Source organism: Gopherus evgoodei, chromosome 24 (genome assembly GCF_007399415.2).
Source record: "Gopherus evgoodei ecotype Sinaloan lineage chromosome 24, rGopEvg1_v1.p, whole genome shotgun sequence".
In the NCBI taxonomy this organism is placed as follows: Eukaryota; Metazoa; Chordata; order Testudines; family Testudinidae; genus Gopherus; species Gopherus evgoodei.
In genome coordinates, this window is record NC_044345.1 from 5,254,841 (window position 1) to 5,279,575 (window position 24,735).

Consider the following 24,735-nt stretch of genomic DNA (forward strand, 5'->3'; position numbering starts at 1 on the left):
CAATTTTAGCTGGGTGGGGGCCGCTCCCCGAATCCCGTCCAGAGTCCCACAGTCGCAGCTGTTCCCAGCCTAGACGGCCCGGTGCTTCTCAACAGCTGCTCTGGCTGCGGGCTCAATCGGGGTCTTGTGTCTGCAACATCTGCCTGCAAAGCAGCTGCCAGCTCTGGGGTAAACAGCTTTCGTCACCCTTCAGAGAGGATCTCACCCGTGGGAAGAGAAATGGAGTTCTCATTCCCCGCCCTGCTCCGGATCCCGGCCCCATGGCACGGGGAGGGGGAGGGGAAGGTCTGCTCTCTGTCGACCCCTTAGCACCTGCCTGCATCCATCACATTGCAAAGCTGTTGCCTGACAGTCAGAAAAGTGGCTTGGTTGGAAATGCGATCGTGGAGCAGCCTGTGTTTCCAGCAGTCACAGGTCATGTGACGAGCCACCAGCTCTGCCCTGGATCTGCCAAACTGGCTGAGTGTCCCAGCGGTAGCAATGGAAGCATGCTTGGCATTCCCTTGATTCTGCTACTGCTGGTAGGATAGACTGCAGCTTGCTGTCCCCTTGCTGGGTTGGCTCATGTATATGGAATGGGAAGAGACAGCTGTGGATGCTATGGGCACGTGGCTGTAAGCAAGCAGGGCTATAAACCCTCATGCTTCAGGGCACAGAGCAACCTCTGATAGGGTCAGGAGGAAATGTTTCCCGGGGGCAGGTTATTGTGGAGCTGCAGGATTCTTGCCTCTTCCTCCAAAGTGGCAGGTGCTCGTCATTGTCAGGCCCGGGAGACTGGGCTGCATGGCCCCTCAAGTCTGATGATGATTTTTTATATTTAGAGCAGAGCTTAGAGGCCCCAAAAGAGAGCAGGGCCTCCTGGCACTAGGTGCTGTACATGCACAGTGAGTGACAGACCCTGCCCCAAAGAGCTGAGAGTCGAAATAGGCAAGACAGACGAAGAGAGGATTCTTTTCCCCCATCTGTGAAATGGGAAGCTGAGACCCAGAGATCTCCTGAGTTTTAACCCACCGCCTTACCCACAAGCCCACCCTTCCTCTTACTGAGCAGCTGGGCGGCTCCGAGGGCAGAGGGTGGTGTTTCAGTGGGTGTGGTTCAATGGGCAGATCCTGCCAGCCTGGCTTGTGTGTTTCTAGGCACTGAGAGAGGAGACTGTCCCATGCGTAGGCAGCGAAACCTGCGTCACTGCTCGAGGCCATTCCCGATCAATATTGCCCGTTCCATGTGGGCTGACGTGCTGGCAGCAGCTCTGGCTACAGCAGATGGGATGAGACGGGCTGTCATGTGGTGTTTTCTGCCATCCTTCCTTCTCTCCTGGTGCGTGATGAGGACCGCCTTTGCATTTAATTTTATGGCTTTTGAGTGCAACAGTTCACGCTTTTTAAAAAACCTGGCTTGGGGTGGTGCCTACAGGCCTGTTCTGCTTGGGGCTGAAAACCCACCACAGCCCCTACCTCCTCTTTGAGGCTTTTCATCAGTAGATCTCAATGCATTTTAGTATCGTGATCCCTATCTTACAGTTGGGAAACTGAGGCACAGGGAGGAGAAGTGACTTGCCTGAGGTCACCTGGGAGGAGATCTGGGAATAGAACCCAGGTCTCTGGAGTCCCAGTCAAGTGCTCTGGCCACTAGGCCCCACTGACGTTTATATGAAATGGCCCCTGCCCCAAATAGTTTATAGTCTAATGAACCCCTGAACACAAGGCCTGATTCTTGTCCGCAGTCTGGACTCTCTAAATCACTCCGGCCATGTAAATGGCATAAATGACACTGGCACCTTCTTGACGGCCACCTTACCCTGCCAGAGTGGTGCAAGGGAGTCGTCGGTGAAACTGATGATCAGGTCCTAGGAAGGGTAACTCTGGATCAGAACTCGGGCCATGAGTTTCTAAAGGGACTTGTGATTTTTGGGAAACCCGACTTGAGAGGGGCCTGGCTCTCAGAAAGCGCTGAGCACCGACTTGAGAGGGGCCTGGCTCTCAGAAAGCGCTGAGTTCTCCCAAAATCTAGCGCATTTGGGGCATCTCAAAGTGGGTACCCAAAATCTCAAACCCCTTTTGGAAAATCTTCAATGCAGGTTTCCTCCCCCTTATCTCTGGTCAGACTCCCTCTCCCAGTGGCCGGTGAAATGTTGTTATTTCCTAGCTGGGCTGCAGTCGGGTTAGTTTTAGGCCATTTCCCCTGCTTTGATCTCATTGTATTTATGGAAGTGAACAGCCCCAGGGGGCCAGCCTGGGCATTGTCTAGCCAAACTGCTTGATTGTGTTCTCCAGACTCCGCCTTTTCCCGCATACACAGAAAGTTCGTGATTCTCAGCTGGTGTGAAGCCATAGTAGGTCCCGCGACTTTGTGTAGCGATGTGGCATCTGGCCCTTGGAATCTAGGGCAGCGTTCCTATCCCTGACCTCCAGCCTAGTGGTGGTTTGTCTGCTCCCCCAGTCGTGGTTCATTAGATCTTGCTACATAGGATCAGGCTTGGCTGGTACTGGGACAGGAGACCTGTGTAGAGTGAGCAATAGTGTAGGGAAGTGGTGCCCTTGAATCAGGTGGTGATGCCATCCATGCCCGGCTGTGTGGAAGAGAAGTGTCAGCTTCTAGGAGGGGATATAGTTTCATAGACTCCAAGGCCAGAAGGGTCCATTGTGATCATGTTGGCCAGGGGTTCTCCAACTTCATTGCACCTCGACCCTCTTCTGACAACAAAAATTACCACGTGACCCCAGGCGGGAGGACAGAAGCCTGAGCCTTCCCGAACCCCGCTGCCCTGGGCAGGGGGGGCCAAAGCCGAAGCCAGAGGGCTTCAGCCCCAGGCAGGAGGCCTGTAACCTGACCCCTGCCACCCAGGACTGAAGCCCTCAGGCTTCAGCTTCATTCCCTGACAGTAGGTCTCGGGCTTCAGCCTGGACCCCAGAAAGTCTAACTCTAACCGTGGCGACTCCATTTTGCAACCCACCGTTTGAGAACCGCTGATCTTGTCTGATCATCTGGATGACACAGGCCAGAGAATTTCCCCCAAACAATTCCTGGAGCAGATCGTTTAGGAAAACATCCAACCTTGCTTTAAAAATGGTCAGTGATGGGAGAATCCGCCGGGACCCTTGGTAAATTGTTCCAGTGCTCAGTTACCCTCCCCTTTGTAGACTGATCACGTCACCCCTTCATCGTCTCTTTGTTAAGCATAAATAGATTGAGTCTATTGCGGTAAGGCCTGTTTTCTAACCCTTAAGTCATTCTTGCGGCCCTCCTCTGAACCTTCTCCACCATCCTCCTTGAAAGGCTGATACTGGCCTGGTCGTCAAAGCACGGTTCTGGCTTCTCAAGGTAGTTGTGTCTCCTGGTGCTTTTTGCAATGGAAGGGATGTCGGATCTAGTGTCCTGGCCAGGTTCCAGTTTTAAAATCCCTTCCAGAATGATTCAAGAGACCTGGGGGAGGAAGACCCCCAGATCTTACGGGAAACGAATGGAAACTGAGCCAATCCCAGTCTCTATACAGCCCACAGGACTCTGCTTCCCATCCTGCACAGTGGTGGGTTTTTCTGCATTGCCTAGTGGCGGTGTGCCTACATGAGACAGCTGCGTGAATTTAAATCAGAGCAAACCTCTGGGTAGATGCTCTGACTTCAGTTTAAACCAGACTTATTTAAGTCGATCAGGAACTAGTGTGTCAACACATCCAATTTGGGTGAAACTGGTTTAGATTCTGCCCTTAGCATTGGCTGCCAGTTAGTACTGGGTGAAATAACTGTTTACAGTCATGTTGTAATAACCCCTAGCTCTTCTCAGCCACAGATCTGAGACTGCTTTACAAAGGGGGTTAGTTAGTATCATGGTGAAAATGAGGCACAGAGAGGGGAAACTGACTAGCCCAGAGTCACTCCTGGGGCCAGTGGCAAAATGGGGACTAGAACCTGGGTGTCCCGAGTCCCAGTCTAGTGCTCTAACCGCTAGGCTACTCACATCCATGTGGGTAACAGCTGTGTGACAGTATGCTGACATGTCATCTGAGGTTCAGCCATGGCTAATATGTGACTCCTCTGATGTTGTTGAAATTGATCCTTTTTTTCCGGGAGCAGGAATGGAGCCTGGCCTATGCCCACGGTGCTCTAGTCCTTTATACATTGTGACTGATTATCTGTGGGTGTCTCTCCTCACACTCCTGCACGGAGACTCCTGGAGTACAGAAGTACTGGGACAGGGTCCTGCCTGGAAGACGTTGTCCAGGAAGCTGAGAGGCCTGGGCCCTAGTGGGGTAACTAATCTGGTGTCTATGGAGCAGGCCTGTTTGCAGGAAGAACACAGTGACCAGTTACCCAGGTTGTTCAGTTATAAAGAGGGAACTGTGTGATGAGCTGTTCTCCCTCTGCAGGCAAGAGGTCCCCCTGGGTCCTCCCTCGATTCTGGCTCTCACGAGGTGACTCTGTGGTATTGGTTCAGGTCAGCTTCTGCAGTGTCACTCCCCACCCGGCCCTTCTGCCGATCAAGTCAGCGGCTCGCAAAGGGCTTTCATTTTAGTTTTGCAAATGATTTCAACATCCTTGTGCCTCAGGAAACCACTGAGATCCCTTGGCTTGACGCAGCAAGGAGAGTGCGCATGCGGTGTGTGTGTGTGTGTGTGTGTGTGTGTGTGTGTGTGTGTGTGAGAGAGACAGACAGACAGACAGACAGGGAGGTGCCTCTGAACACAAGTTCCTTTTTAACGCCACCATTTGGCGGAGGTGTTCGTGAACTAGTTGGATCTCTGTCTGTGTGAGCCTTAGAACGTTTGCTCTCCCCACCTCCCCCACGGAGGGCAAACAGAAGCACAGAGGGAAGCTTCCATTAACTCTCTAACCTTCCTGTGACACCAGGGTAACTGACGCAGGGATGTCTGCCTGGGTCTGCAGACAGCCTGAAACAGTAGCTTGGAGGGGTGTGAATGGCCCCGTTCATCTTGGTAGCATGTTCACTCTGCAACCTAGCAAAGGGGATTCGGTTAGCTTCACCTGGGACATCACAGAGGTCCCAACCCTTCTTAGGGGCAGAGAGACCTACAGTCTGGGACAGAAGGGTCCTCCAGGGAAAACCCTAGGAAAGGCCAAGCCCAGGGAGATAGGTGACGCTGAATTATAATTTAAAAGCCAGACTTGCAGAGGGTGTGGGAGCACCTGGACTTTATCCTGCATCCGTTCAGAGCGGGGCGGGAACTCTACCTGTCTACACTGCTGTGACTTGCACCGCCCTTGTTAACTATGGTATTCCACTGCTGGGCTGATTGACCAATGAGACCTCCCTATGGTGTCACGAGTGGGTGGAGCTTAGGTTGTGGGCGGGGTTTGGGAGAGTACCACTCTCAGGGCCCTCTCTAGGCCGACTCCCCCTGGTGGTGAATACCTGCAGTTGGCTGATTTCCATTGTAATAGGCCATTGGTGCTTCAGCCATGGATTGAGAGCTAAGGTGCTAGGAGCTGTACACAGAGAGAAAAGGTGGTCCTTGTTCATGCCTGGCTTGACTTTCCAGCCCACATGCTGCCCCCCTTTCCTCTTCTGCCCGTAGAACATACGACTTCCTTTTCTATAGTAACTGAGGTTTAGATCTGCTGCCTCATCTCTGCAAGTTCCCCTCCGGAAGAGCAGTTGTTCCTGGGCTCTGCTTATCATCTCTGCCATATGATGTTTTCCCCGGAGCAGTTGCATGCTGCTGGTAGCTAATTCAGGATGCTTCACCAGTGCTTTTCTCCAAGCACCCCTCTGGGTGGCAAGCTCTGTTTGTTTTGGCTTTTTTACAGGGCCATTCAAGTGCAATTTAATGTGAGAGGCTGGAAAGTGACTTTGCAGGGAAAGGCCATTGCGGGCTCCTATCATATGGATTTCCAGAGCAAAGCAGGCTCGCTGCAGGTGCCATTGTATTAAAATGCCTTGTGCTGTATATGAAAACCCTGCTAGCTTCCTTCTGCCTCTTGCGTAATCCTTAGTAAAAAAGATTCTCCAATAGATTGCACGACCACCCCCCCCCCCAAATGGGATCTGAGAAACTGTCTTTTGTTTGAGTCTGCAGACCTGACTGTGTTGGAAATATGGAGTGAGACAAAGGTGTGTGCGCCCTGTTGTTTGTATTACAGTAGCACACAGCACCCCTACTTAAGATCAGGAACCTGTTGCGCTAGGCCCTGCACATGCACTTAGTGAGTCACAGTCGCATCCCTGGTGCCTCTCACAACATAGGACTCTTAGCCCAGGTTTCCTGTCCTCTGGCCTGTTACATTCCTCTCCACAAATCGTAGGCAGCATTTTTCACCCTCCCGTGCTAAACTGCGGCATGTCGCTCCCGGGGTGCTGTGAAACAGCTGCTGTGTTCCTCCCCAGAGGTGACTGCAGTTATATGGGGGGGCATCAGGATGCCCAGGGGCTGCTTAAAGGTGTCATCTGAGGGCAATTGATTCTAATGGACGCTGCGCTCCCACACCCCCCGCAGAGGAATTTTTGGTACTGCCTGCTGCAGCTTCACCGTTGGGCATGTCTACCATGCAGCTGAAAACCCACGGCTGGCCCGTGCCGGCTGGCTCAGCTAAGGGGCCGTTTAATTGCAGTGTAGACACTAGGGCTGCGAAGTGGGAGGGTCCCAGACCTTGGGCTGATGTCTTCACTGCAATTCAACAGCTGCTTTAGCCTGAGCCTGAATCAGCCAGCACGGGCCAGCCAGGGGTGTCTAAGTGCAGTGTAGACATGCCCTGTGTTACAGAGGGGAAGCAGACCCAGCAGCCCCCCCCCCCCCACGCCCAAATGTCCTTGCTACAGCGCTGCAATTGTAGCATTGCAACAGCTGATCTGAGCTCATATCCTGAAACAGCTGCCAAATCAGACTAAGGAGCAGCTCTGGCTCCTCCAGTCACTCATTCGCTGAAGTAACTTCTCTCCTAGGCAGTGCTTCGCCTCCAGCCTTTACCTGCCCTTCTTGGCTACTTTGTATGGGTTTGAGCTAGAAACAAGAGGGGGCAGGCAGCTTTGAGTTCCTGCTATGCCAGCCCGCAGACAGGCCACTGACTGGCAAAGCCGTGTGCCCGCTGTGCCAAAGGGAGTTGATGGAGGTTTTTCTATTGTGCATGCAGCCCTGGGTGGATAACATCCCCAGGGCCTGGATTTACACTGTGTTTCTAGAGAAGTCGCAAAGCCGAGGCCAGTTGAACTGCCAGGCCTCTAGTGCTTCAGATAAACAGGAGCTCCCCTAACTGGCTGTAGAAGTAGGTCCTTTATCCTCTCTGTGGACCAGCCACCAGGGGGCAACATGAGTGAATGAACGTAGTGTGTTGCAGGTGGAGAGAAACGTGGAAGAATTGTTGCGGTGGGAGCCTGGCTGTCTGGACTGGCTCAGTGTTAAAAAGGGGGTAATTGCTGGAAAGGAAAACTGGCAATAATAAAAGCCTGGGGATTGATCCTGCGAGGCCCAAACTGCTGAGCCCTTCGGAGTTGGTACCTATCATCTCGGACGCTGCAGGCTGGGAAGAGAGGCAGGTCCTGTGGGTTAGAGCACAGGCTCCTCTGAGCAAATCGGTTCAACTCTCTGGGCTGCAGTTCCTCAGCTCTGCCAGGGCTGCCTTGCCTATCCCCAACTGTAAACCCTTCCGGGCAGGGCTTGTGCGCGCAGCGGGGCCCCGATCCCATCACCCACCTAATCACAACAGGGCCCTGGCAGCTTCTCAGCAATAAACCTATTTTTAGACTCCGACTCTCCCCACCAGCCTGCGATGGTCCTTTCGCTCACGTTTAATAGGCCAGAACCTCGGCCGCCCTTCAAAGAGGAGTGAGGCCGAGTGGTGTTCAAAGCCATGGGCTGTGAGAAGTGGATTGGGACCGGGGCTAGCTAGTGGGAACGCCTAAACACTGGGTTTCTCACTTGTTTTGTTTCTCTCTCCTGCCCCCCCCTCCGCTTTTGAGTTGCACAAGAGCTGGCTCGCCAATCTCTAAAACAATATTTTTCTTCTTAAAAATGCAGAGCATGACTTCATTTCCTCCCCTTGGTCAGCAGACTGCAGCGTCTGACCCGGCTGGCACAGAAACCTGGGTGCTCATGTGTTGCCTACAATTGGGATTAGTCTATCCGACGCCTGGCCTGCATAGCTGGATATATTATTATATTATATATAAGGGCAATAATATCTGCATACAGATGTGGTCGCCTCATCTCAAAAAAGATCTTCTGGCATTAGAAAAGGTTCAGAGAAGGGCAACTAAAATGATTAGGGGTTTGGAGAGGGTCCCATATGAGGAGAGATTAAAGAGGCTAGGACTTTTCAGCATGGAAAAGAGGAGACTAAGGGGGGATATGATAGAGGTCTATAAAATTATGAGTGCTGTGGAGAGAGTAGATAAGGAAAAGTTATTTACTTATTCCCATAATACAAGAACTAGGGGTCACCAAATGAAATTAATAGGCAGCAGGTTTAAAACAAATAAAAGCCCCTGGGCATCCTGATGCCCCCCCAAATGACTGCAGTCATCTCTGGGGAGGAACAGCGCACAGTCAACCTGTGGAACTCCTTGCCTGAGGAGGTTGTGAAGGCTAGGACTATAATAGGGTTTAAAAGAGAACTGGATAAATACATGGAGGTTAAGTCCATTAACGGTTATTAGCCAGGATAGGTGAGGAATGGTGTCCCGAGCATCTGTTTGTCAGAGGGTGGAGATGGATGGCAGGAGAGAGATCACTTGATCATTGCCTGTTAGGTTCACTCCCTCTGGGGCACTTGGCATTGGCCACTGTCAGTAGACAGGACACTGGGCTGGGTGGACCTTTGGTCTGACCCAGGACGGCTGTTCTTATGAGTGGGGCCATGGGACTGTTCTCCCGTGCTGGCGCTTGGGGCGTAAGGCCACTCGATGCCCTCTTTGCACTGCCTGGATGTGGGGGCCGTGCAGAGTCTTGCCCAGTGCTGGTGTAAATCAGAGCAGCCCCAGGGCCGTTGTCACTTGGGCTCTGCCCCCAGGCAAGCAGGGACAGCAGAACAGTGCACCCCTCCCACACCCACGATGCTGGAGGCAGGGCAGGGGCAGAGCCCTGACACCAGTTGCATTCTGGCTGGGAAGACCCCTGGGTAAAGGGGTGGAGATTCTCAGGGGGCCAGTTCTGCCCCCTTTATGATGCCCTCTTGCATGTCTGCCCCTTTCTAGGGGCCTGATGGAGTCAGCAGCCAGTTTGTGCTCGGTGGAGACGGCGCTTTGCAGAGGAGAGGTGCATGCTGTGCTCTCTCTCTCTCTCTGGATTCTTGTGATCCATGTTTCTCAAACAGCAAGTCAGGCAGACTGGAGGGCTGAGGGAAGAACCACAGGGGGCCAACCCAAAGCTTGTGCAGAGGGGAAATGTATCAAAACTCCTTATCTGACCCCAATCACTGTAGTATCTGAGCACCTCACAGCCCTCCTGTGAGGCAGCGGCAGCTGGGGAAACTGAGGCAGGGGATTAAACCCGGGACTTCCAAGGCTGGTGTCCTCATCACCAGGCTTTTGGGTGCCTAATAGATTTTTGTGGTTAGGAAGCGTCTCCAATCCTTTGCTTTGTTGTGTTGGCTCCTGGTTATACCCCTTGGGCGTTCCCTTTCCCCGCTGAGGCTTAGCCAGGGAGCTGTGCTGGCACCCTCAGGCTCCAGGGCACTGAATACGGAGCTTTTGTTCTGCGCTGTGCATTGATCCGCTCGCCCTGGGACAGCAGCTTTATCCCTGCCCGCGTGTCTGATCAGTCACTGCCCGCTTGCACCCCCGACGAGGGGGTTATGGTGCAGGAGGGACAGTCGTTCCCTGGGACCTTAGTGACTGGATGCGTTTGGTCCTTAAAGGGGGGCTGGGCAAAGCTCTGTAAAGTGTAAGTGAAACGGCTTCAGATCCCGACGGGGGGACAGGTTCTGGAGTCAAACGCTCCTAGACCCTTGGATCTGGTAGCTGATTGGCACCCGCACCCTTTACTGATGTGCCCATTGGAATCGAGAAGGGGGCGTTTCTTGCCTAAGTGGAGGTTGGGATTTTTCAAAAGGGCCTGAGGGAGTTGGGCATCCAGCCCCCATTGAGTTGTGAACGCCCCTTTTGGAAAAATCAGTCCCTAAATCTGCAGGGTTGGATTAGGATCTGTGTTACGGCATCGTAGCTCCACCCAGGGCTGCCCAGAGCCGGGGGCAAGTGGAGCAATTTGCCCCAGGCCCTGGGCCCTGCAGGGGCACCCACGAGAGCTTTCTGGGGGCCCTGTAGTGTGGTTCTTCACTCGTTCTGGGGACTCCAGAAAACTCTCGAGGGGCCCGGAGCTTCTTATGCTCCAGGTCTTCGGTGGCAATTCGGTAGTGGGGGGTGGGGGAGGTGTCCTTCCGCTTCAGGACCTGCCGCCGAAGTGCCCCGAAGACCTGTGGCAGGGGGTCCTTCTGCTCCGGGACCCACCGACGAAGAACCCAGACCCCCTGAATCCTGTGGGTGGCCCTGGCTCCATCCAGTAGGGCTAGGGGCTATACAATGCCAAGGACACTCAACGCTACAGGGCAGGGGCTTTTTGTTGTGTCTGTACAGCGCTTAGCACCCCCGGGTCCTGATCCACGGCTGGAACTCCTAGGTGCTACCACAATACGGATGCAAAGAATGGCTCCTTGCCCTTGTTTTGCTACACAGCTTGTGGATAATTGGGGCCTGTTTCCACTGGCTGGCAGGGCTCCTTTAGATGAATCTGCATTTTAAACCAGCTTTGAATGGGGTCATGCCCATTGGCCAGGTCTACATTAGGAAAGCGGGGTTAACTAGAGTGTGTTAAAACCCTGGTGTAGGCAAGATGTGATGGTAATGCATGTCTGCTGATGGGGGGGGTTAGCCCTTGGCTCCCCCCCCCGCCCCAACAGTCTGCCCTCAAAGTTGACCCTGACCAGGTGATGTGTTTAAAATCTGTGTGCGCGCAGTACACACAAGGCAAAATATACTCTAAAATCAAGCCTCTGTGTGTGTGTGATGGCTAACGGGTGCCTAGGCAGCGGCCCACTCCTGGCCTGAGCTGGATGCACTGAAGGCCCCTTGGACGTGGCTCTGGCAGTGGCCAGGGACTTTTGCAGAGGGCAGAAATGCAAGGTGCGCCCGCTTTGATGCCCCTGCATGCCGGAGCTGATGAGCCCCAGACCCCCTGAGCGCGGCATGGTCTCTGGGGGCAGTTGGAAGCCATTTTATTCTTTAGAACCAGTACAACCAGTTTGCATGCAATTATACCAGCGCAAAGGTGCTTTGTCCCAGAATGGCTTATTCCTCTTCCCACGTGGGAATAGCCATATCCCTGTGAACACCTGTATGCCCATAGAACTCATCCACACTAAGGGGTTTGTACGGCTTTAACTACCAGCGTAGTTAAACCAGAACTGTGGGAAGGGGAAGGAGTGGGGACAAGGCCTCCCAGCTGTCTCAGCCCCTTCCCCATCCCAACCCCTAACAAAAGATCTCCCTCTGCTCTGTCATTAACAAGATCTTTAACATCCTGCTTCTAATTTATTCCCCCTACCACCACCACTTTGTTGTCTTGGGAGAATTTGGGCGTCTGGTGGTGGTGGGGTTTTTTTAAAGCATCTTTTCCCTGATCTGTATTTTTATAAGGAGTGTGTGAGAGTTTTAGGGGTTTTTTTTTTGTTTGCAATCTCTGTTCCTCTCACATCAAAGGCTAGGTTGTATTTGCCATCTGCTTCTTTTGGAATGTTACCTAACTCTTCAAGGCTGCAGCTGCCCAGAACAAGGGACGCAATCGTACTCCCACATTACAACGGAATAGTAACTATCCAGTAATGAGAAGGGGAGGATGGTTTTGTGGTTTTAAAACATGGGACATGGAGTCTGGAGATATGGGGTATTTCTGAACTGGCCTCTGACTCACTGTGTGACCATAGACTGGTGACTTGGTGTTTCTGTGTCTTATCTGCCCCTGCCCCAGCGACAAGGCGTAATTCCTTGTGGGTATCGTGTTTGAGCGTCTCAGCTGAGAGGTGGCAAAGCAGGGCCGGCATGTGGCCAGTAGTAGGTATTTCTGGCGCTGGCGGGGCGGAAAGGCCCAGCAGCACACCCGTAGCAGCTTGGCCACGGATCTGCGACTTAACTTCACAATAACCTCAGCTGGCCCGTGATCTCACCCAGTCACATGCAGGACCCTCTGTTAGTTCTCCATTTACAGAGTGCTAGCCCATGGTTTGGGTGGGCCCCCAACTCCCCTGCCTGCTATAAAGCATAGCTTTGGACCAAGACTGGCACAGAGCTACGTCAGTTTCACATTCTTCCTACCAGTGTTAGAGTAGGTCAGGTTCAGGGCTTTTATTGCCTATTACTACTCTCCAGGGATCCCAGAGCTCTTTAGGAAACCCACAGGGGGAACTTTTTTGCCACCACTGAAATGCAGCCACCTCTGGGGTGGAATGTAGCAAGTGTTAACAGCACACAACAATGTGACAGATTGGCACAGAATGTTTAAAAAAATCTGTTGGAAGCTACAAGGGGAGTTTATGGAGGCATAAAGTAATTAGCCGAGTTGGAACTTTAACCTGGGTGAAGTGGTGTTAGGTTGCCAAGGTCTGTTTCTCTCATCAGCTCCTGAGGACATTTGAAGCATGGATTGCATCATTGGCTGGATAATTGACCATCCATTCAGCAAAAAATCACAGGCAGGGCAAAGTGGAAAGAATCTAACTTGTTCTAGGAATTATGTTAAAGAGCTAATCTCTGGACAACTGGCTGGGAATTCTCCCAATCCAACTAAATTCGGAAATCCAGGGGAAACATTTATATTTAAAGTCTTTTTCCTGCTGTTATCAGTTCTCACGGTACTGGGTATTTTGGCATAAAGCCCCAGCTGCTGGAGTCATGTGAATCTCAACTTCGATTTAAAAGAGAAATAATTTCTAGCGCTTGTGGTGGCAGAGAAAAGTTTAAAAATGTGAATCCGAAAGGTTCGGAAACCAGAAGACCAGTTGAAAGAAGCCAACATTTAAGTGTTTTGTTTTGTTTTGTTTTACAAAATCTCATTGGGGGGAGGAGCACTGCTAACTCATGATTTTTTTAATGCTTGGGGTTGGTGATGCCGCAACATCCCAACCCCCTAAATTCTCCCTGCCGTTTCAGTTGAACGTGCTCTTTGTCAGGAAGAGCGCTGCTGGGGTGTTGCATGGGATGACTCGGCACTGCAGCATCCCACCCCAGAGATGGCAGCTTGTCACTGGCAACGTATAGAAGAACAGCAAACTTTCTTCTCTTGCACCTTTCGGATCCCAGTCGCTCAGTGTACAGACGCTCCCTGGCTGTTGCGGGGGGGGTAACTGCTTATCTAAATTCTCCCTCTGTTGTTCAATAAGGACTTAGAGGGGTTTTGATATTTGTCCTTGACCACTGTAACCTCTGCAAGGGCCTTGAAAGTGCTTAATAAACACTGGAGTCAGTTTCACCCCAGTGCATCAGTCCCAGTACATAAGACACCCTGCAGGTAAAGCCTGGGGCATGTCAGCTAATACCAACCTCCTGCTCTGGGGTAAATCTTATCCCCGAACTAATCTAACCTCAACCTTCTTGTCCCCGTGTCACAGAGGGCACAGGGAGGGGGAAGTGACTTGCCCAGCGATGGCACTCGGCAGAGAACCTAGGAGTCCTGGCTCCCGGTCCACCACACCCCCTCCCTGAGAGGTCCTTACTTGCCTCTTATTTTACAGTACAGACCGTAGGCCAGATTCAGACCCGTGGAAGGCAGCGAACTTTGCAGGGGACAAGAGGTGTCTGGTCTGGGTTAAGGGGGCTAGGTTTGCTGGTTGGTGGGTGAATCTCTCCCCAAGGTCCTGCTAGCCCCTCCCCACTACACTACGGCCTGTCCCTGCACAGACCTCGCAGGCCATCTGAGTTGGGGCATTGGCCACAAAGGCTTGTAAAGCACCCGGCGCCTCCCTTGCAGCGGTGGGGAGGCTTGTTGCTTGGCAGCAGGGGCTGGGGGCCTCTCCAGACCAGGTGGCACTCGCCTAGCCCCAAGCCTTGGCACGGCGAGATGCAGATTGCAGCCAGCGCCACCCCCGGTGCCAAGCATTGCAAGGGGAGTGCCCGCCCCCCCACCGCCACCCCTCTGGAAGTGCAGATGGTGGTGACATCCCCCACCCTCCCTTGTTCGGAGGGAGGGTCAGTTGCACATGAGAATCCATAAGCAGCTGGTAGAGGCTTCCCGGGAGGTGCACCAAGTCTCCTGCCCTAGCTGGCAATGTGCCCTCTAGGGACCTGTGCTCCCCAGCTGCAGTGCCTGCTGTTGGAGTAGGGGTGACAGGGTTTGCAGCCTCCCCAGCATAATTCAGGCCTGACTGGGTGGCTGGAGCCTACATAGTGTGTGCCCAGATCATAGAATATCAGGGTTGGAAGGGATCTCAGGAGGTCATCTAGTCCAACCCCCTGCTCAAAGCAGGACCAATTCCAACTAAATCATCCCAGCCAGGGCTTTGTCAAGCCGGGCCTTAAAAACCTCTGAGGATGGAGATTCCATCACCTCTCTAGGGAACCGATTGCAGTGCTTCACCACCCTCTAGTGAAATAGTGTTTCCTAATATCCAACCTAAATCTCCCCCACTGCAACTTGAGACCATCGCTCTTTGTTCAGTCATCTGCCTCCACTGAGAACAGTCTAGATCCATCCTCTCTGGAACCCCCTTTCAGGTAGTTGAAAGCAGCTATCAAATCCCCCCTCATTCTTCTCTTCTGCAGACTAAACAATCCCAGTTCCCTCAGCGTCTGCTCATAAGTCATGTGCTCCAGCCCCCTCATCATTTTTGTTGCCCTCCGCTGGACTCTCCAATTTTTCCATATCCCTCTTGCAGTGTGGGGCCCAAAACTGGACACAGTATCCAGATGAGGCCTCACCAATGTCGAATAGAGGGCAATGATCACGTCCCTCGATCTGCTGGCATACCTCTGGGATGGGCACCTTTATGGTGGAGAGTCTCCGGTGTGTTCGGAGATGAGAAGCTACGTCTGTCTGGGGCCAGAGGAAATAGTTTCTCAGTGCGAAGGCTCGGGGTCTGCAATACCCCAGGCCTTGCCGGATCTACTCATCCACCCACAGGGTGGGGAGCTTTCGCCCAGAGCTCGAACCCTTGTTTGGCATCCGTCCTGAGACACGCCTGCCCACCAGGAGCTCGGTGCCTGGGTAGCGCCAGGCAGGAGGTGGGAACTGGCTGTGGCAGCAGCCAAATGGCCAGGGTGTGGTGATGTCACTGGCTGGATTTGATCCTCCGCAGCAGGGAAGGGAGGAAACTATGGTGTCCTGGTGGGAAACTGACGTGTGGTGATGCTTGACAGGGCAGAGCAGCGCAGGCCTGGCTCAGCCTTTCCAAGGGGAGGTTACAGAATAACACAGCACCCTCCCAATGAGCTCTAGCACTGAGGTCCTGAGTGAGGGTGGATCATTAAAGATCCCTCTGCACTTCCTGGCTTTGGGAGGAAGCATGGCCTTGTGATTAAGGTACCAGACTGGGATTCAGCAGGTCTGGTTTCAGTTCCTAGCATTGGCTCTGACCTTGGGGAAGTCTCTTCTCTGCTTGGTGCCTCAGTTTCCCCTCCCATCCTCTGTTTAGATCCTGAGCTCTTCAGGGCAGGGACTGTCTGTGTACATATAGCACCCAGTGTAATGGAGTCCTGGGATCAGATCCCATTACATAAATAAGACGACTTCTAACCTCTTGGATCCTGGCTAAATTCCACTTCTATTCGCTACATTCTGTCTCCTTGCACTTTAAACTGAACATGATTTTTCTTCAGCCCTAGCCCTGAAGCAGTGTTTCACTGTGTTTCTCTGCATGGTTAAAGTTGCTGCATCTTGCCCCAGAGGTGGCTGCATTTCAGTGGTGGACGAAGTATATAACAGTAACACACTTTCACTTGTGGCTATCCATGTGCTTTAGAACCCTGGATACATTGTTACCCTATTTTACTAGTTGGGGACACAAGGGGGCTCCCAGCCCCTGATCTGACCACTAGGCAAAGCTCCCTCCCAGAGCCAGGAAGAGAACCCAGGAGTCCTGACTCCTAGAATTGTGTTCTACGCTTTCTAGACAGCACTCCAGGCTGGGACTAGAACCTAGCAGTGCTACTCTAACCACTAGGCCATAATGCCAGCTCAACCCTTATCTCAGAGGGGTTTTAATGAGGCCCTTAAAGCGGGCTGAGACCCTGGAATGGGGCAGAGCTGTTACTTTGGTGTCCGGTCTAAACTCACCTCTCCTTCTCTTCCAGCCTGCAATGTCACCATTCACAACCGCTGCAAGGACACTCTGCCCAACTGCACAAAGGTCAAGCAGAAGGTGAGCAGCCTGTGGGGCTGGGGAGGGGCTGGAGGGTGGGGGGTCCCCATCACCTCTCTTGAGCACTGGGTGAGTAAATGAAATTAATAGGCAGCAGGTTTAAAACAAACAAAAGGCAGTATTTCTTCACACAACGCACAATCAACCTGTGGAACTCCTTGCCAGAGGATGTTGTGAAGGCCTAAGACCGCAACAGGCCTCAAAACAGAACTAGATAAGTTCATGGAGGACAGGTCCATCAATGGCTGTTAGCCAGGATGGGCAGGAATGGTGTCCCCGCCTCTGTTGGCCGGAAGCTGGGAATAGGCGACAGGGGATGGATCACTTAATGATCACCTGTTCTGTTCATTCCCTCTGGGGCACCCGGCACTGGCCACTGTTGGAAGACAGGACACTGAGCTAGATGGACCTTTGGTCTGACCCAATAGGGCCATTCTTATGTTCTTAGGGAGCTGTTCCCTAAGGGATCTGTTCAGCACCAGATCACCAGCTCCAGTCCGCCTTAGCAGTTCCCTTTTGTGCAAGGAGCTGGATGATTGTCCGAATCAGCTAGGAAGCGGGCAGGGTGGAGGCTCTTAGGTAGGGGGCGCTCTGTGGGGGAAGCTCATCCTGTGAAATCAGTGGGGCGGAGGTGCCTGAATACCTTTAAACATTGGCCCTGGGGGATTCTCTAGAGTTTGGAGTGGAGCTTTTTTCAGCTGCACTAAACGCAACTGCAGATGAACGGGGGGGGGGGAAGCGTGTGTGCGTGCACACGCCTGTTCTATCACCGGAACCTCGGTGCCATAACCTGGCTCATCCTCATTCACCCTCTGCCCTCAGCAACAGAAAACCGCCCTGCTGAAGAACAACTCGGCGCTGCAGAGTGTGTCCCTGCGGAACAAGAGTAAGTGAGCCAGAAATCCTGACCGGGAAGGAAGAGCCCCTGAGGGGGCCGAGGGCCAGGGTGGCTGGTGAGGGCGGAGAGCCATTTGTTTCTATTAAAGGAATTGGATTAGTGGGCAGTGAGCGAGATCTACTGCTTAGGGCAAAGGGGGGCCGGGACAGCATGGGGGCCGGGGGGTTAGAGCAGGTAGATGGGAGTCCGGTCTCCTGTGTTTTATTCCCACGCTGGGAAGGACGGTGAGGTTTTCTGGATCAGAACAAGGGGATCTGAGATAGGACCTGGAGGTTCTGTTCTCAGCTTTAGGAGAGGAATGGGGGGACAAGTGGTTGGAGCAGGGGACTGGGGGTCAGGACTCCTGGGTTCTACTCCTAGGTATGCTGCTGAAGAGAGCCGAGTCAATAGCACATGATAGCCCGGGGGGGGGGGGGGGGAGGCTGTAGTGCCAAAGCTGGAGGTGTTTCTTCATCCCCCCCTTACGTGAGCGGCCCATGTGGCATTCCTGTCCCTTTAACTCTCCATCTCAAAGCAGCAGGATGGGGAGGGCCAGTCTAGGCTTCCAATCCTCAGGTTTGAAATCACTGGACTTCCCCCCGCCACAACCCCAGGTTCAGATCCTGGTTGGGCCATCCCAGACCTTTGTCTGCCCCAGGGAAATAAATTGTTCCATGCACATTACTCCCTGGGTGTCTGCCAGGAGGGGTCCTTAAAGGTGGCCACGAAAGATCCTGTGGCCCTAATGGCAGAGCTGGCCTTAATCCCCTTGACCCGGACGTCCCACTGCAGCGTGCTGCATTTCAGTTGGCAGCTGCCCGCCCCCGAGGTGGCCGCATTCCAGCAACACTATGTGTGTAGTTCGCAAAGTGCTCTGGGCCATCCGGAGAGGAAGCTGCCACGGCTGCTATTGATCAGAATCTGAGCAGGGGGAAGCGATAACCCTGCGGTTGTCTCATGAACAGGGTGGTGGTCAAACCCCGGGTTGAGCATTAGCCCTTCAGGACATGGCAAACTGACCCGGCGTGGCTTCGCTACCCGATTTGCAGAGCTGAGATGCGCATGACACGCACACAGTGTTCGGCTGTATAGGGATGGGGAGTAACATTGAAAAGAGCGGAAGGCTTTTCTTTAAATCCGTGGATACCCCTTTGCAGCACCGGTTGCCCCATTGCAGAGGGGGCGCAGCAGAGTTAGAGGGGCTGCGGGAAAAGTGACAGGAACCTGACAGGAGGCTGGGATCACTTCACTGCGGTGGAAGGGGGCAGGTTATAAGAGGATGAAAAGCAAATGGGTTAGGGAAGGTGCATCAGAAGCTTGCGTTCAGCCTGCCTCTTCCCATGCACAAGGGGCGTTTGGTGAAATGAAAAGGGGGTTCCTGTTTTCAACCGGGGTGTGGTCCTGGGTGACACCCCCTGGCGTGAGCTCGGCAGCAGGTCCCGGCAGATGGCAGGTTGGTTGCTTGTTTGGTCGCTTGTGGCCCTGAAATCTAGGAGAGGGAAACTCTGACGCCGCCTCTGTCTTTAAATATAGTGGCTGACCGTGCAGCAGCGTTGGGCCCGTCTCCCAGAGAAGAGGAGCAGCTGTGGCAGAAGCTGCCCCCCTGAATTGCCCCCTACCCAAGCCTCAGGGCTGGTCTAGCGGGGTTTGGAGCCTCCTGGCCCCGGTGCTCTTTGCTGCTCCTGGGGAAAGGGAGGGGTCTCCACTGAATGCCCCGTGGGGAGGGGGAGAGCTGAAATGTCTGGCTTCTACCCCCCTGATTGACCCCAGTAACTGCCCTGGGCCTGCAGGGTGCCTGCCCCCTGTGGGTCTCGTCCCATGGCACCCCCCGCCCCCCCAAGGGCTGCATGGAGCTGCTAACATATCCCAGGTGGGCTGCGGAGATGGGGCTATGCTGGCGTGACATGGATACTGCACCCTGAGGCAGTGGAGAGGGGTTTCTCCCCAGGAGAGAGGGCTTCCACCCTGCCTAAGATGTAGATCCACTCTTGAATGATCTGCTGCGATTACATCCAGGCTCCCCTGCAGGCAGCTGTGGAGAATGCCAGCGGATTGCTTCTCTGAGGCAGGGGGGCTGTGAAGTTCCCAGGGTCTGCAGCACTCAGAGCTGGCTCTCGACTCCACCAGACGTTAATCGTCCCAAGGAGGATTCGGTCGCCCCCAGGCGGCACTCTGTGCCAGTGGAGCTGCCCACCAAGCAGTTAAACCCATTCATGCCAGCTGGGGCGCTGGCCCCTCAGCGCCACGCGCAGAGGGTGAAATCCTGGCCCGTATGGAATCGGTAGCACCACTCCCGCTGACTTCACTGGGCCAGACTGTCCCACACACCCCAAGGCTCTGAGACGTTCACGTGTGTGCTGCGTACCCTATGGAACAGGCTCTGGATCCCAGCCCTGGCCTGTTACCCGCACAAAATTCTCTGTTACTCGTACACTCAACGGCACCCAGCTTTACCCAGTTCCTAGGGCTCCAGGCGAAAAACACCTAACTTTACCCCTCCGTGGGCTCTGGGCTCTACTCCTCCGTGGGCTCTGGGCAAACCCCCTTTCCCTGTGGACTCGGGGCAAAATCCTTTGCGGATTTACGAGGTCTTTTACCAGTGAAAGAGCCTTACACAATAATATCCTACATCACCTCTGTTTATTAGCAATCACCAAAACCAGACGGCACATGCTACACAGACAGTGCTCACTGCTCCCAATAAGACAGATGAACTTTTCTTCATGGCCAGTCAGGATCCGGTCATCTGGGAGACTCCAGTCTCTGCCTGTTGTCATTGGCAGAGTGTTGAGGTCTGGCCGCTCTGATCTGTGGGGCTGTGTCCTGGAGCTGGTACGCAAAGAACTTCCTTTTGGCCCCGTTTATATAGTGAAATTTGAGTCTTTTTTTTTAGCCGTACCTTAACCAATCCTAACATAGCGCAACACAATTCGTTAACCACTCCTACCCCCTACCTTAATTAATTTACACCTACCAGAATTAATTCTATAACCGACAGAAACAATCAAAGAACAAGACGGAACCCATGCAGCTAAACAATAGGAAGTGGGGACCATAAAGACAAAAAAATAAAAATAAAAATGAGGATTTCACCACCACAACCCTTGAGAAGTGATTTCTTGACAGACAGATGCTGTCAAACTACATTTTCTTTAACCATCTTAACATCTGGTTCTTTACCTGGTGGCAGTGGGGGCCATTAGGACGGGGTCTCCTCCTTAACAGCCTGATGTTACTGTGTTTGAATGTAATTTAGATAGAATGTGAGGATGTGACTCCTGCTAACGGCTGCTGCTCGGCTGTTGTTTTAATCTGGCTGCAGACGAAAGCCTGATCCTTAGCGGCCGAGCTGCCTGCCTGTGCCAGGAACAGGCAGTGAAGACGGCCTGGTGGTTAGAGACTAACCTGGGACTCGTTAGACCACGGTTTGATTCCCTGCTGTGCCGGAGACTGAGCTTAGGCTAGTCACCGAGGGCCTGATTTCTGAGTGTATTTAGGTGCCTAACTCCCATGGGAGTTACCATTAAAAGTCAGGGGCTTGACTCTCTGCACCTCAGTCCCCTGGCTGTGCAGTGGGGATCCTGGCACAGGATTGATGCTCAGGCCCTGTGATGATGGGGGGCCAGATACACACCATGGATGGATAGGGCAAAGCAGAGGCCTTGAGCTTGTGCCAAGCTGGGACCCCAAATGTTCTTTCTTTCTGGTTTTCCTCTCCCTCCCCAGCCACCTGCTCTAACCACTAGTCCCCACACCCTGCTCCAGAGCAGGGGAGCGCTTGCCCACTGGGCACGGCTTCAGGGAACCACAGGCTGCACTGGACAGGGTTGGATCCCTAGCATGGATGCTGCCCCCAAGTATTTACTGCGACAGATGCGTTGGCTGGGTCCTGCACGGCAGGAACTCACGTGGTGTGGTCTGGTTCTCGATGCCTTGGCGTGGCCCATGCTGCTCGTCGGCACAGTGAGACTCTAACTGGTCAGGCTGTGCCGGGGTGGGCTCGCCAATTGGACCTACCCTCCCCCGGTGCCCCAGCTCATGGTGCCCGTTTGCTCCCTCTCTTTGCAGCGACCACAAGGGAGCGTCCCAACTCGGCCATCTACCCCTCCGAGAGCTTCCGCCAGAGCCTGTTGGGCTCCCGTCGGGGGCGGCCCACCCTGTCCCTCTCCAAAAGCGTCTCCACCACCAACATCGCAGGGTAAGTGCCGGGGCAAGTGGGGTCTAGTAGTTGGAGTTTGGGACCAAGAATCAAGACTCCTGGGTTCTTTTCTCAGCTGTGAGCAGGGAGTGGGGTCTAGTGATCAGAGCAATGGGGCTGGGAGGCAGAACTCCTGGGTTCCATTCCCAACTTAGCCACTGGCTCTCCCCATCTGCCCATCCCCTCTTAGTGCCTGCGTTCCCAGCTGAGAAACTGACTGTCTGTCTGGTGATGGCTGGCGCGGCACGTGGCCAGGAGCTGCAGTGTTTTCATTTCTCTTACCCTTGATTCTCCCGCTGTCTCCCTCCAGGAACTTCAATGACGAGTCGCCCCTGGGTCTCCGGCGCATCCTGTCCCAGTCCACCGACTCCCTCAACATGCGCAACCGGACGCTGTCGGTGGAGTCGCTGATCGATGAAGGTGCGAGCACTCTGCCAGGCTCCCTCGGGGTCTGAGAGGGGCACGTCGGGGTGACGCTCGAATCTGTCTCGGGTTGGGCAGTGACCAGAGCTGGGCACCGCCTTACCGTTGGTGGGAGACCTGAGGATGGCCCTTGGCACTGCAGGGGCAGTGGGTTCTGGGCTATGCAACGGGGGTCATTGGCGCTGGGGCGAAGGGGGCAACTTTCCCCTTGGACTTCTCATAGGCCCGTATGCTCTGCTTCCTCCCCGCCCCCCTGAATTCTCAGGGTATAACAGAACATAGCCTGTGGCTCTCCTCCCCCGCTGTTCTGAAACGACACCCCGATGTGCTGGCGCCAGCTGGGTGGGAACATTGCCCTGTCCCCGCTCTCCTGTCCTGTACACACACCCCCTGGGTGGGGTGGGGGAACTTCACCCCTCCGGCCGGGCTCCCCCTGACTGGCCATTCTCCCCCGCCCCAGGGGCCGAAGTCATCTACAACCAGCTGATGAGCACCTTCGAGACGGACGAGCAGGACTTTGCTGCCGATTCCTGGAGCCTGGCAGTCGACAACAACTACCTGCAGCAACACAAGAAGGAGGTGATGAAGCGCCAGGACGTCATCTATGGTGAGTGCTGCTGGGCCTGGCTGGGGCTCGGCTCCACACTCCGCCCTGCCCGTTCCCGTCCCAGGAGCGCGGGGCTGGGGACCCTTTATCTCTCCATCCCTGCTTGGGGAGGGGCTGAGCAGATGGCTGTGTGCAGGCCAGGACTCCTGGCTTCTATCCTCGCCTCCCGCTCTCTGTGTCTCAAAGGTAAGCGGCTTGCAGGGGATAAAGGCCCCGTCCCTGCCGCCAGGAGCTCGCAATGCAGAGGCCTGATTCCAGCTTGCTCACAACATGAATGTGAGACCCAGCCAAGCTGGGATGATGGTGATTTTAACCCCACCGTGGGCTCAACTACGGGGCCGGGCGAGGATGGATTCAGCCCTGTGGATCGTTACCAAGCAGCTGATTCACTGGGGCGTCCCAGCACCAGAACCAGGAAGCTGCAGGGTTAGGCACGCCAGTGCCCAGGGCTGGAGCTGAGGAGCCAGGAGCTAGGGGCTGGGTTGGAGTCTGGTCCTCTGTGAGCACGTAGCACTGCCTTGGGGCGCCCAGCCCTGCCCCTGGGGGGCTGCCTTGAGGTTCCTGGCTCTGCCTCTCATCTCCGCGTCTTGCGCACCTCCCCAGAGCTGATCCAAACCGAGATGCATCACGTCCGCACCCTGAAGATCATGACCAACATGTTCCGCAAGGGGATGCTGGAGGACCTGCAGATGGACCCGGCCCTGGTGCAGAGCATGTTCCCCTGCGTGGACGAGCTGAGCGAGATCCACGACCGCTTCCTCATGCAGCTGCTGGAGCGGCGCAAGGAGTCTCTGGCCGCCGACAGCAACAAGAACTTCGTCATCCACCGCCTGGGGGACGTCTTGATCCAGCAGGTGGGAGGGGATGGCGCTCGCTCTGCCTGGACCCGCCAGCTGGGAGCTATAGGCTGGGCAAAGGCTGGATAGGAGACACAGGGACATTGGAGCGGGGGCCGGGCTCAGCAGGGGGCGCTCTCCCCTCTGAGTCAGTGCTGACCGCAGTGCCCCAGATGGTGCTAGGGGGCGCTGCGCTGCAGGGAGCGGGTTGGGGGGCTCAGCAGGGGGCGCTCTCCCCTCTGAGTCAGTGCTGACCGCAGTGCCCCAGATGGTGCTAGGGGGCGCTGTGCTGCAGGGAGCGGGTTGGGGGGCTCAGCAGGGGACGCTCTCCCCTCTGCGTCAGTGGGGTGACCGCTGTGCTGTAGCACAACACTAGGGGGCGCAGTGCTGCAGGGAATATGTGGGTTTCCGCCGGGGGCACTGTCTGTACTGGTCAGTGCTGACTGCATTTCCCCAGCGTGATGCTAGGGGGCGCTGTGCTGCCTGGCTCAGGGCAGGGACCCAGCAGGGGGCGCTGTGCTGCAATACCGAGCTCATGGCACAAGTCAGGGTGTTAACGGCACTAATTAACAGTAGGGGGCGGCGTGGGGGAGATCAATGCACATTCCCAGCTGTTGGCGGCGTTGCACTGCGCAAGCAGCGGCCGGGTCTCCTGCCCCCCAGAGACGGCTGCACTTCCACGGTGGCAATGGGGGAGGTGGGCCCTGCGTGTCCTGGTTCTCCCGGCTCTGTGCAGCAGCGCTCGGTGGCGATGCCTGACGATCTCTCTCCCCCCTGCAGTTCTCCGGCCCCAGCGCCGAGCAGATGAAAAAGGCCTATGCGGAGTTCTGCAGCCGGCACAACAGGGCTGTGAAACTCTACAAGGAGCTGCTCGCCCGGGACAAAAGGTTCCAGCAGTTCATACGGGTGAGTCCCTGCCCGGCCTCCATCCGGAGCCGCAGCGGGGTATAGGCTGAGCACAGGAATTCAGGGCTTATTCCTGAGGGTTGGCCCCGCCTTGGCAAGCCAGGCTCCTGGAGCACCCAGGGGCCTGGCAGAGGTGTGAGGCTGGCCTGACTCTGTCCTGGGAGGAGCTATTGACCGGAACAGGCGCTTGGAGGGATCAGGAGATCTGCCTTCTGTTCTCGGCTCTGCTGCTGACTGTGGCCCAGTCCCTTCCCCTCTCTGTGCCTCAGTTTCCCCATCTGTATAGAGGCTCATAGACTTTAAGGTCAGAAGGGACCATTATGATCATCTCCATGGAGCTTATCCTGCCTGTAGGGCAGTGTGCCATTGACTGAGCAGTAACCCAAGACTGGGGAGCCCCCGGGCTCTGAGCTGACATCTGACCCTTGTCCCCATCTCCCCTCCCAACAGAGGCTGACCCGCTCCTCTGTGCTGCGCCGGCACGGGGTGCAGGAATGCATCCTGCTGGTCACCCAGAGGATCACCAAGTACCCCGTGCTCATCGACCGCATCCTGCAGAACTCCAAAGGTGAAGGGGCTCCTGGGAGGGGGGGCTG

General features: G+C 54.8%; 1 protein-coding gene across 4 annotated transcripts in view; it reads left to right on the forward strand.

Annotated features, from left to right (window-relative positions):
* The window catches only part of ARHGEF2 (Rho/Rac guanine nucleotide exchange factor 2), a 129,092-nt gene that overhangs the window by 93,483 nt on the left and 10,874 nt on the right, over positions 1–24,735 (forward strand). For all 4 annotated transcript variants that reach the window (XM_030542025.1, XM_030542024.1, XM_030542026.1 and 1 more), the window contains 8 exons: positions 16,225–16,292; positions 17,115–17,178; positions 21,238–21,367; positions 21,678–21,787; positions 22,251–22,397; positions 23,001–23,251; positions 24,014–24,139; positions 24,590–24,707. In XM_030542025.1, the coding sequence (XP_030397885.1) occupies positions 16,225–16,292; positions 17,115–17,178; positions 21,238–21,367; positions 21,678–21,787; positions 22,251–22,397; positions 23,001–23,251; positions 24,014–24,139; positions 24,590–24,707 (1,014 nt within the window). The remainder of the gene's footprint in view (positions 1–16,224; positions 16,293–17,114; positions 17,179–21,237; positions 21,368–21,677; positions 21,788–22,250; positions 22,398–23,000; positions 23,252–24,013; positions 24,140–24,589; positions 24,708–24,735) is intronic.